This window comes from Zea mays, chromosome 8, assembly GCF_902167145.1.
Source record: "Zea mays cultivar B73 chromosome 8, Zm-B73-REFERENCE-NAM-5.0, whole genome shotgun sequence".
NCBI lineage: Eukaryota > Viridiplantae > Streptophyta > Magnoliopsida > Poales > Poaceae > Zea > Zea mays.
In genome coordinates this window covers 1,946,525-1,959,220 of record NC_050103.1, presented here as the reverse complement: position 1 = coordinate 1,959,220, position 12,696 = coordinate 1,946,525, and the positions used below count along the sequence as shown (strand labels likewise).

General features: G+C 42.9%; 1 protein-coding gene across 2 annotated transcripts; it reads left to right on the top strand.

Moving 5' to 3' along the window:
* The first annotated feature begins 278 nt into the window (after positions 1-278).
* Positions 279-10,533, top strand: LOC100193779 (uncharacterized). Of its 2 annotated transcripts, none has more exons than XM_008656172.3 (9): positions 279-498; positions 1,062-1,172; positions 5,581-5,655; positions 5,731-5,790; positions 8,468-8,545; positions 8,629-8,680; positions 8,779-9,050; positions 9,186-9,431; positions 9,947-10,336. In XM_008656172.3, exons 2-9 carry the CDS (start codon positions 1,113-1,115, stop codon positions 10,070-10,072), a joined length of 969 nt encoding a protein of 322 aa, XP_008654394.1. In that variant the 5' UTR covers positions 279-498; positions 1,062-1,112; the 3' UTR covers positions 10,073-10,336. The 2 variants fall into 2 exon arrangements, with proteins under 2 accessions (XP_008654394.1, NP_001132337.1); NM_001138865.1 differs by having other exon boundaries at positions 344-498; positions 9,926-10,533.
* The last annotated feature ends 2,163 nt before the right edge of the window (positions 10,534-12,696 follow it).

Genomic DNA, 12,696 nt, shown 5'->3' with positions numbered 1-12,696 from the left:
AAAAATTATTTTGTTTATATAAGGTTGAATTATTTTAAAACATATTTTCTATTTATCACATCTATTTATAAATATAATAAATTTGGATAAGTCGCAAAAGCAGAGCTCATGCTGATTTTAAATCTATACTATAAAAAACTGCTTTTTCAAATCAACTACAGGAAAGTTGAACCTTTTTAATTGAACTTCTGCCTTTTCAAACAGAAGCTGATTCAAAAAGCTAAACCAAACGTACATTAATAGCAAAACTTCTAATTCAGCACAAAGGCAAGTTCCATCAGACCGACATGTTACTTTACCCTAAACCTTTGCAGTTTGCACTGCCACCGCGAAGGCACACAGCCGCCGTTTCTTTTACTTGCGCTCGGCACGCAGGCGACGGCTGCGGCGCTCAGGTTGGGGTTCTCATCGACGGCGTCAGCGGCTTCCCCTCCCGCCTCTCGCCAGTCGCTTCGCGCCCTCGCCTCCGGTCCTCCGCACACTGGCCGGTGACCCTGCGTGCGTACCTCTCTCTCTCTCTCCTCCCGCCTCCGGTGGTTCGTTAACGGCGCCCAACCCCGGCGGCTGCGCCGCGCGCGGCTTGAGGGCAGAGGGAGCCAGCAGCCGCTGCTCCACCAAGCGGTCGCGCCGCTTTGGGAGCGCTTATGCCCCCAAAGCGAAGCGTTACCCGTCCTCTTAGCGCTTCAGCGCGCTGAAGCGTGCGCTTAGTGCCCCGCCTTTTGGAACCCTAGAATTAGCCATTGCGTGTAGTGTGGAGGAAGTGGTGCCAAGCAAATGATAAGAGGGAAGGCATCACATAATCTGAAGTGCTATGGAAAACAACTATCCACTGCCTTGAATATACCCAAAGATTTAGCCTTGAAAGGAAAACAACTATTCACATGCCTGAACCTTGATTTGTGGTTTCTATTAGGTTTCAACTCTAGCCTACTGTAATTTGCTTGGCACTAAAAGGCTTTGTTGTTGTTGTTGTTGTTGTTGTAGTCATTCGTTCAATTTTCACCATTTTTAGATCTAATATTGATATTATGTCTCTTGACATGTTCCATTTTAACAAGCAGATAGTATTATCTGATTTTCCTGGAGGCCACATTTTAAGGACTGAGGTTACAATGGCAGATGCCAGCCCTAGAACAGAAACATCAACAGATGATACTGACGACAATAACGGGGTAAGTCTGGATTAATCTTGATCTGGGGTGTTCAATGTAAATAATATTTTCTGGTTATGTGATGTGACCCAATAATATTTCTAAAGTATTGTGTGAATCATCATTAGTGTTTACAATTACAATATGATTCCAAACATCACTTTCAGTTCAAAACCATATATGTACCAATGCTTCCAAGTAGTTATGTGAAATACGTTATTGCGGTTAAATGTTTTGAGAAAGAGCAGCAGTAAAAGTCCAATAGGCAAGGTGAACTGTACATACAATGGACATATATATTTTCTTATAAGGTAGTTCTGTAGCTTGCTGTTGCTTCAGTTATTTGTAATTTGTAAAGATGGATGACGACACATGTGTGCTGAAACATTCAGTATAAAGTGGTCTATGCTAGGAAGTACCAGTTATGTTTAGTTTCTTATTAAAAATCATTGTGTTGTGGAATTGCTCTTGCAACGCATGGTACATTGGAGGTTTCATGTAAATCGCATCAGAAGTTCAGGGCTCATGAGTAGGTGATGAGATCACTTTAGGAAATCTCTACAATAAAACTTTGGGACAATATTCCCATAGCACTGTGTAGTGCATGGACTAGTAACATAATCTACAACATTAGGGAGTCCTGAAACTGAAAAAACATCATGAGCAGTTGGATTTGCATATTTTTCCATGACGGACAAACTGAATTTCATTACTTAGCAGCAACGAATTACAGTGCAAACAACAGTATTGTACTACCGATATGCCACACTGAACTGAACATGAAGGGTTCAGCCAACAGGCAAATCTTACCCCCCAGAAAGCACCACAGGGACCAACCAACAGCTCTTATGCAAATAACAGCAACAACGAAAATACGTCCTATAAAACTGGTGATATTGCATGCCCAGTAAGGCAAAATCAGAACACAGGCTGAGCTCACAAAAAACGAACTGTCCCATTCCAAAACGACGCCACTCCACTTCAGATGACTGCCAGTCTGTTGTTGTCCACCTTCACTTCTCCCTTCTGGTGGAAATGGGTTGCCACCGCCATCAGCACTTGCGCCCCATGCGCCAGCTGCGTAGGTTCTCCGTCCTTCTGCAATCCTGTCCAATATGATAATAATGCAGAAAACAAACATAAGATCTCGGTGGGAGCTTTGATTATTTTCTCCTCGAAACAAACATCGTTTTTTGTTTTCCATATAGCTCAGCAAACATGGTCAATCCCACACCATACAATTGCTTTCCTCTTGGTAAACACCAGGAAACCCATGGTCAGAACTGTGCAAAAGAAACAGGTCTAACATTTACTCCAAAGACATAAGCCAGAATACTTCAAATATATTTACTTGTGGGAAATTCAAAAAACAAATGTTGCATTGATTTCTCTTCTAGGCAAAAGGCACAGGAATGATGTCCTTTCCATTACTTCTTGAACGGATTGTCTTTTGTCAGCATAACATTCTGAAACATAAGCCACATGAGCACTTTAATTTTTAATGGGAACTTGACCTTCCAGATTTGTTTGTGAAACACGTCGTGACTGTTGCGATTAAGATGATTGTATGTGAAACTAACCGAGAGCAAGCCCCTCTTTTCCCACTTCCAAACAGAGAACTTATCCTTCAGGGAAACCGTTCCACACCATATGTCATTGCAGAAATCAATATTCATGCTATTTTCCAGTTTCATGATTCTTTCTTTAATTTAGATGTGTTTTATTTTGATAAAATCATTCCACACAGGGGAATTTGTTAGAGGAAAGAAAACCCTAATCGAGGTTGGCTATATTGTGTATATATATTAGAAAAGGAGTACATGGGCTGGGCAAAGGCCCATAACACTTAGACTGTTTATAATAACAGACACAAGCATCTAGCACCCCCCCTCGCGGTCAAAACTCTATCCACGACTGATGTTGATACCGGACCGAAATTCTGAGAACAATGAGGGAAGACCCTTGGTGAAGATGTTGGCAAACTGTGAGCTTGTCGGGGCATGATGGAAACAGACATCCCTGGTAGCAACATGCTCATGAACAAAGTGAAGGTCGATCTCGACATGCTTCGTGTGTTGATGCTGGATGGGGTTGACGGAGAGGTACTTTGGAGCACGAACGAGGCTGCGGTAAACGGTTGGGTCACTGACAGGAGCACCGTCGCCAAATAGCTTTCCTTGAGTGTCCACTAGGGTCCAACTTGCTTGATTATTTCTAGGGTGTACTGCCACTACTAGAGGAAAGGCCCTTGAAGCTACGCTCAATGGCAATCTCTAGAAAGTGAAGGGGGCTCAAATCCGTCATGGCGAACTCATGCTAAATAGGGGCGATGATTCGGTGTTGGAGAGCCGAAGAGGAGGCAGTGAGCACGTTATCATCAACATAGAGGAATAGGAGGTACATGGTGTCACTACCACGTCGGTAGATGAACAAAGATGCGTCTGATTTAACCTTAACAAAACCAAGAGCATATATGTGGCAAAGCGGCTGTACCAAGCGCAATGGGCTTGCTTCAGACCATAGAAGGACTTCTTGAGCTTCCAAACTGAGGTGAGTAGGACCAACAAAGCCAGTAGGATGATTGCAGTAGACAGTCTAAGTGAGGGTCTCATGAAGGCATTCTTGACATCCAACTGATGAACTGGCCAAGAATGGGATAGTGCCAAAGTGAGGACGGTAGCAAGCTTCACGACGGGACTTACCGCCCATCGTAGTCAACACCAGGACGTTGAGTAAACCCCGAAGAACCCAGTGGGCCTTGTACCGATCTAGGGAGCCACCCCCCCTTTCGCTTATGTGTCCAAGCCCACTTGCTAGTCATCACATTGCTGCGTAGGGGACAAGGCACCAGATCCCAGGTGTAATTGGCAAGGAGGGTCTGGAACTCTTCCTCTATAGCACAACATCACTGGGATCAACAAGGGCGCTATGGACGGAAGACAATACGGGAGAGACTGATAGTGAGGTGGTCGCGGAGAGGACGAGGCAATCAACAGGGGGAAGGACCTCAGCGTCCTGGTGGGTCGTCATCGGGTGGATGTGACGAGGGTCGTGATGAAGAATAGGGGTGATACATTGTCGGCTTAGTGCGAGAGCGGGGCGATGTACCTGCCCGGGCACGTCATTGATAGACATGCACAAGTTGGGCGTAGCGACGAGGAACCGACATAGGTGTGGGCACTGGAGAGAGCCCTAGAGGTGGGGGCGATGTCGAAGGAGAGGCCACCAGGTCCGAAGGTAGGGCCACAGGGGGCCTAGGGGCCCAACATGTGTTGATGGGGTGGCACACAGGTTGGCGAGGGGTGGCGAGGTAGCTTGAAGGGAGTCCTGGGGCGCAGGAGCCACGAGGGGCACTCGGGCCACTGACTGAAACGGTGTAGGGGAACCTGTAGGTGGAAAAACAAACGATGGCTGACCAGAGGACGCCACAGAGTCAGGATCATGGAGAAAATATAACTTAGGAAGGGAGGTGGGGGGGCTGGGTGGTAGTTAAGAAGGGGAATTCGTCTCGTCGAAGATGACGTGACACGAGATCAAGAGGCAATGAGTGGTGAGGTCAAGACACCGACACTCTTTGTGATTAGGGGAGTACTCGAGGAAAACACAACGAGCAGAGTGAGGAGCAAGCTTATGGGGAGCCGTGGCAAAAAGGTTGGGGTAGCATGCACACCCAAAAACACGAAGATGATTATAAGAGGGAGTGGTGCCAAAAAGAGCAAAGTGGGTGTGGGTGCACGAGTCGCCGTAGTAGGAAGGCGATTGAGGTAGGTGGTAGTGTGGAGGCTTTCAGCCTAGTAGCGAGCAGGAACGGATGCCTGAAATAGTAGGGAACACATGACGTTATTAGTGGTGCGAATCATGCGCTTAGCCTTGCCATTCTGAGGGGAAGTGTAGGGTCAGGACATCCAGAGCTAGATTACATGGGAGGAAAAAAGGATCAAGAGGAGTTACCAAACTCACAACCATTGTCACACTGGATGGCCTTAGGCCCTGTTTGGCACAGCTTATTTTCAGCTTCTTCACAAATTTAAGCTGAAGTTCTGCCAAACAGACAGCTTCTGCAGAAGCTTATCAGTTCAGCTGCTTCTCAAAATGAACTAAAAGTAGCCAACAAGCAGAATCTGCTTTTTACCAGCTTATCAGGTAAGCTGCTTTTTCAACAAGCAGCAGCTGTGCCAAACAGGACCTTAATGGTGCAACCAAACTAAGTGGAAACCCAAGTGAGGAAGTGGAGAAGAGTCGCATAAGTGTTGACTGGAGGAGGCTAAAAGCTTTTTATTTTAAAAAGAAAATTGATGTGATGGATAAACATTACAAGGTGTTGACTTAGTTGATTTTTTTAGTAAAGCCTAGGAAAAGGTGAAAATCTGTGATATATAGACAGAAATGAACGATTCATTGAGCTTGATGATTATGCTTTCATCGGCAGCTTGAACCAGGCAGAGGTGGTCTTGTTGCTTCTGACTCCAGTGACAGATCCAAAGACAAACATGGAGATCAAAAGGTGCAGGTTTGAAATAGCATTCTTGTTCTCATTCCATGTTTCTGCTGTTTCTTTTACTTATATTTGATTTTGCAGACATTGCGTCGCCTTGCTCAAAATCGTGAGGCTGCAAGGAAGAGCCGACTAAGGAAGAAGGTATGTGTATTTTAGTTTCTACATCTTTGTACTTAAAAGTGTTTGTTTGGATATTAGTTTTAGTATATTTTTTTGAAGCAACACTTTATGTTTCTATAGACCTCTACTTGGCATAGCAGTGCTTTTATGTTCAGGTATATGGTTTTCTTTTTTTGGGGACTTGTTACTGAGTATCATTGTACACAAAGTATATTGCATATATATTTTTTGTTGTTGTTTGTATAAGTACTTTGCATGAGGGGGATTGAAAGATGTGCTTGCTGAAGTCTGGAATGCAAATCTAGCAAAAGGGAAGTATAAAAATTGTTATTAGTTTACTTTCATATGGAACTTTAATTGAGTTCCATGGAAGTTACTTTTACTCTAATATAGTAAGCGTTAACGTAACTTTTTTTGTGGAAAGTTAACACTTCCATGTTCATTTTCAGTTCTCAGAGCTGACATTTCCTTCTGGGGGTTTGCTCTAGTGGTCCTTTACTCCTTTATATGAGAACTTCATGGATCTTATAGCAGGACTAGTAACTTGTAATTAGGGACAAATTTGATAGGGCCCGGGATCCTATGCAGCCGTGAAGTTGTACGAGTAGGAGAGCTATGGTCAGGGCTTGTACCCCCGGTGCATAGGAGCTGTGGTCACGCATAGGGAGCAGGCGACCAAGAGAGGGAGACGTGAGAGATGGCGCTTGAGGCCAAGCAAGATAATTGCCTTGCTTACCTTATTCCTAACTGTTTAGAGGTATTTGTTCTCTCCTAACAAGAATCAATCATGATCCTATTTTTATGAAAACAGTACAAAATATCTAATAAAGGAAATTCTCGGCATTTCACCTCTAACCGGCGGCGTGGCTTGGCCACTAGCGCGGCTCCGACCTACATGTGATGCTGGTCATAACACAAATTCATCTTCATAGCATAATTAGTCTATTACTTATTATCCATAATTTCTCTTTATGCACCTTGTTGTACTAGTACTCCCTCCGTCCACAAAAGGATGCAATTCTCACTTTTCAATGAGTCAAACGATTTGAAGTTTGACCAGTTATATAAAAAAGTATTAATAGTTATGATAAAAAATAAGTACCATTTAAATAGTTATGAAAAATATCTCAGTACGTGTGTGTGTTAGCGAGTGTATGTGTGTTTGTTTTCTCTTTGTATGCTTCAGGCCACGTGCCTTTTTCCTCTCCTTTTAATATAATGATACACAACTCTCCTGCATATCCGAGAAAAAATAGTTATAAAAAATATCTTAGTACTAAATCTAGTTGGAGACATAAATGTTATTCCTATTCACTATTACTTGGTCAAAGATAAGCTAGTTTGACTTGCATTTCCCATAGCTGTACACTTTTGTGGACAGAGGGAGTACTGGATCATGGATGTATTCTGTTTGTGAAGATCCAGCCTTAATTGGGGAACTCTTGGGTTTGCACAAGAGTCGTAATTCAATATAATATGTTCAGCAGCTGGCAGCTGCACCAGCAGTAAGCTGATGGAGCCATCTAGGTTTAAATTCTATCTCAATAGAGAGCATGCTTTATTCATTCATTAAATCATTATTGATGTTTGTGATGAATACTATTTGCTTTATTTGGTCATACACCACACGGTCTCAACCAACAGTATGAACTTACTGCAAGTTTTGTTGTATCGTTAGACCAGGTTCATATTCTCAACATGTTTGTAAATTCAAACTTGAATAGTGAGGGCAAGAAGTCTATCCTAGAGATAAGTAAGGTTATCCCGGGATTACAATCAATTCTAAACCAATCATATCCGGAGTTGCATAATATACTCTGATATGCCTAATATACTCTAACACTAAGTAATACAAATCAATGTTGACTTACCTTTGTCATTATTAACTACTGTTTTAAGATTTCTGTAAGGGGCCATTTGGATCCCTTCATTTTGAAGGAATTGGAATTTACTTAATATAGTACTCCCTTTGTACCATTACAATGTTCGTTTTATCTTCTTTTTTGTGTGTCCATATTCAAATAGATAACAATGAATCTAGACACATATAATACACATGCATCAAATATTTCATGAATCAATTAACACCGTAAAACGAATACCATTTTGGGACGGAGGGAGTAGGTTATTTGGTTTGGAATTTGACATTCCACTACTTTCCAAAGTTTAGATATAAGCCTACCCCAAATTCTTAGGACGAGGTGGTGGAAATTGATTTTATGTATCACTAGTCCATGTTTCTACTCTGCAACTTATGACACGCTCTTCGGCTCGCTCCTCTATAGTAGAAATGTAGCACATAAATATCTCTCTCATATGACAAACAGTGGTATACAAATATATTATGTATAAAACCATATTAACTTAATTGATACTCCCTCCATCCCAAAATAGTATTCTTTTTGGCTCTTGATTTTTATGTCTACATTCAACTAGATGATGATGAATATATACACATATATAGGACACATACACCAAGTATTACATGAATCCACGAAAAGGCCAAAACAAATTTTATTTTGGGACAGAGGAAGTATATGCCTAAATTACGATTATTAGAATGGAATTCAATTCCAAAGATCCAAACAGGGCCTAAGAGGATTGCAGAAGCAAGTGGCAAGGACCCCTCTAAAATTTCTGATGTAGATTGCTAATGGACATTACTGTGGTATTAATTGGTAATTTGGCTATTTTACAGGCATATGTTCAACAGTTGGAGAATAGCAGGCTAAAACTTACCCAACTAGAGCAAGAGCTGCAAAGAGCTCGTCAGCAGGTTACTCCTATGTCATGTCGCATTTTACAGCCCTGTGTCCTATTGACTAAATTGAAGTTTGCTTAAGATATTTTCTCTCACAGGGCATTTTTATATCTAGTTCAGTTGATCAGTCACACTCCATGAGTGGAAATGGTAATCATCACTTTGCATGCATAACGTTTGCTTGCTCACTACCGTAGAAGCACTCAGGCAGTAATTCTTTTTTATGGGGAAAATGCATTTTCTTACAGGGGCATTGGCCTTTGATATGGAGTATGCGAGGTGGTTGGAAGAGCACAATCGGCAAATTAGTGAACTAAGGGCTGGTGTCAGTGCTCATGCAAGTGATACTGATCTTCGAAGTGTTGTTGATAAGATCATGTCACACTATGATGAGATTTTTAGGCTCAAAGGCAATGCAGCCAAGGCAGATGTTTTTCACGTCTTATCTGGCATGTGGAAGACACCGGCGGAGAGGTGTTTTTTGTGGCTAGGAGGTTTCCGACCATCTGAGGTTTTAAAGGTATATGCAATGTGTTTATTATCTCTTGGGTTCTACTGGAGTAGCAATGCACTTTTTGTTAATACATGAAGTTTGTTTTCTTTCCAAGCACTGGTGATTTCATTGTTGGGTTGCTGATAAAATATGCAACTGCAGCTTCTTTCGACACAACTTGAACCTCTCACCGAACAGCAGCTGTCAGGGATAAGCAACCTTCAGCAATCTTCACAGCAGGCTGAGGATGCTCTTTCACAAGGAATGGAGGCCCTTCAGCAATCATTGGCCGAAACCTTGGCTGGGTCTCTTTCGTCTTCTGGATCAACAGGAAATGTGGCAAACTACATGGGTCAAATGGCCATGGCTATGGGAAAACTTGGAACGCTTGAGAATTTCCTTCGTCAGGTATTAACCCTCTTTTCCAAATGCATCTTTGTGACATAGATAAAGGGTTCTGTGAATGATTGTACTCCCTCCCAAAAAGAATGCTCATCTTGCATTTCAGGGATAGCTTTTTTAAGTTTGGCCAGACAGAAAAAAGTACTAAACTACTAATATTTATTTATGAATGCGTAGTAAGTATCGTTAAGTTAATCATGAAATATATATTGATAATAAACTCATTTGTACCTTCAATTGTTGGTACTATTCTTTATAAACCCAATAGCACTTAAAAAGATTTGATTATTTAATATGAGGGCATTAGACTTGAATATATATAGCGATATACATGATAGAGACCGTGTATAGAACAATAACTTTATATATGAGATGAAATAAAACACCGACATATGCAGAGACATCTAGCAATGACACTTATGTATGAAACTGAACTGAATACGACAAGGACAACCTGCGGTGCCTAAATCCTGCTACTTCTCTTTGTTGTATGTATCAAGGCTGACAACCTGCGGCTGCAGACTCTACAACAGATGCAAAGGATCCTGACCACTAGACAGTCAGCTCGGGCGCTACTTGTGATAAGTGATTACTCTTCACGTCTCCGTGCCCTAAGCTCTCTCTGGCTTGCTCGGCCCAAGGAATAGCAAGAACATGCTATTTGACTGCAATACTTTTCACAATTTGGTTTTCAATGGTCAGGAGATTTGACAAGGCTGCGACAGACTTGATTCGGACATATCTGCACATACTATGACCCAAATGGAAGGGGATGTTCATGTAGCTTAGGCTGCTTAGCTTTGTAGTTAAGTGTTGTTGATGTATCATTACCAACTGCTGTAAAATTCTCACTCTGTATGCCCCTGATTTGCAGCGAACCATTAGAATGCACATTGATGTTCACCTGTCGATTTTTTTTGTTCACTCTTAGGAACACATAATGCTCTGCCCAGTATCATCTAACCAGGGTATATGGCTGATTCACCGCACTAAAACTTGCATAGTTGATCATTCAGCATTGCTGCCATTGTCGTTTTGTATGTTTTCCCTCGTCATGCGTGAGGGGGAACCGCACCATTTACTTTGTTAATATAATATTTGTTGGTTTACCAAATTAGATTAGCAATTGGCATATGTGGAACAGCATCGTATTATGATCCTTGTGCTTGTGCAGCTGCTCAACAGCCTAGCCAGAATGCGTTGGACATGTTCTTATCTAATAGATGTGTGAGGGCTGCGGGCCGCCTGGCAAGCTAAGGGGAGAGCAAGATAGGGTGCAGGTGTAGCTGAGCTCGGCTCGGTGGGATGAGTTTGGCTTGGCTCGCCCAATGCAGAGGTGAGACTCTGCTCATGAGTCACATCTTAGTAAATATTATATATATATATATATTAAATTAATAGTATTTAAATATGAAATATAGAAGTATTATTCAATATTATGAGCAATCTAAAATTTGTATTATCATATATACATCATTAAATATTAAGAAATGAACCGATAAACTAATATGTTTCAGCATATTGATTAATTCAGCATAGTTGATGCAACTCGCGAACTAGCTTGCTCGAGGCTCACGAGTTGAGTCGAGCTGCTCTAAGGTCGAGTCAGCTCGTGAGCTTCGAGCTTATATTCTAGCCCCCTAGAGCAGGAGAAGCTTATATTCTAGCCCCCTAGAGCAGGAGATAGGACAAGCTAGGGCCTAGGACAACCACGAGGCCTCTGGTGCGCTAGCCTCTCCCTACCCCGAGGTTTATTTGGCCATAAATAGTGGTCGTGTACCTGTGTGAGGCAGGGGCAGTAATGACCCATGGGACGCGGGCAGCCATGTCCCATGGGAAGCGATGGTCGTTGCTGGTGTGCTTGTCCTTGAGGCTTTGTTTGGTTGCATATGGCTTGGAGGAGATTGAGGGAGATTAAATTTCCTTCTATTCATTTTGAGTAAAAAGGGGATTTAATCCCCTTCAATTCTGAAAGTCGCCTAGAGGGGGGTGAATAGGCGGAATCTGAAAATTATAAACTTAAAGCACAACTACAAGTCGGGGTTAGCGTAAGAATAAAATCCGAGTCCGAGAGAGAGGGTGAAAAACAAATCAAAGGCAAATGAAGCGGATGACACAGTGATTTGTTTTACCGAGGTTCGGTTCTTGCAAACCTAGTCCCCGTTGAGGTGGTCACAAAGACCGGGTCTCTTTCAACCCTTTCCCTCTCAAACGGTCACCTAGACCGAGTGAGCTTTCTTCCTTGATTTTCCGGGTCACTTAGACCCCACAAGGACCACCACACAATTGGTGTCTCTTGCTTTGCTTACAAGGCTTTGAGAGTAAGAATGAGAGAAAAAAGAAAGCCAACCAAGCAACAAGAGCAACAAAAGAGCACAAGTCGATCTTCTCACAAGTCCTAAAATCTAGAGTTGAATTGTGGACTTTGATTTGATCGGAGGCTTTGATTTGTGTCTTGGAGTGTTGTGTATTGCTCTTGTATTGAATGAGGAGTAGTGAATGCTTGGATGGTTGTAGAGGAGGTGGTTGGGGGTATTTATAGCCCCAACCACCAATTCAATCGTTGTGGAAGGCTGCTATCGATAGGCGCACCGGACAGTCCGGTGCGCCAGCCACGTCACCCAAGCGTTAGGGTTCTGACGGTTTCGACCGTTGGAGTTCTGACATCTTGGGGCACCGAACAGTCCAGTCCGGTGCGCCTCTGGCGCCTGCTCTGACTTCTGCCACAAACTGTAGCTCTGTCAGGGCACTGTGCAGTCGACCGTTGCGCTGCTAGCCGTTGCTCCGCTTGGTGCACCGGACAGTCCGGTGGCACACCAGACAGTCCGGTGAATTATAGCGGAGTGCGCCTGGAGAAACCCGAAGCTGAGGAGTTCATACTGTACGGTCCCTGGTGCACCGGACACTGTCAGGTGGTGCACCAGACACTGTCCGGTGGCACACCGGACAGTCCGGTGCGCCAGACCAGGGCAGCCTTCGGTTTCTTTTGCTCCTTTCTTTTGAACCCTAACTTGTTCTTTTTATTGGTTTGTGTTGAACCTTTGGCACCTGTAGAACATATAGTCTAGAGCAAACTAGTTAGTCCAATTATTTGTGTTGGGCATTTCAACCACCAAAATTATTTAGGAAAAGGTTTGACCCTATTTCCCTTTCAATCTCCCCCTTTTTGGTGATTGATGCCTGAAAGTCGCCTAGAGGGGTGGTGAATAGGCAAATCTGAAATTTATAAAGTTTAAGCACAACTACAAGCCAGGGTTAGCGTTAGAAATAA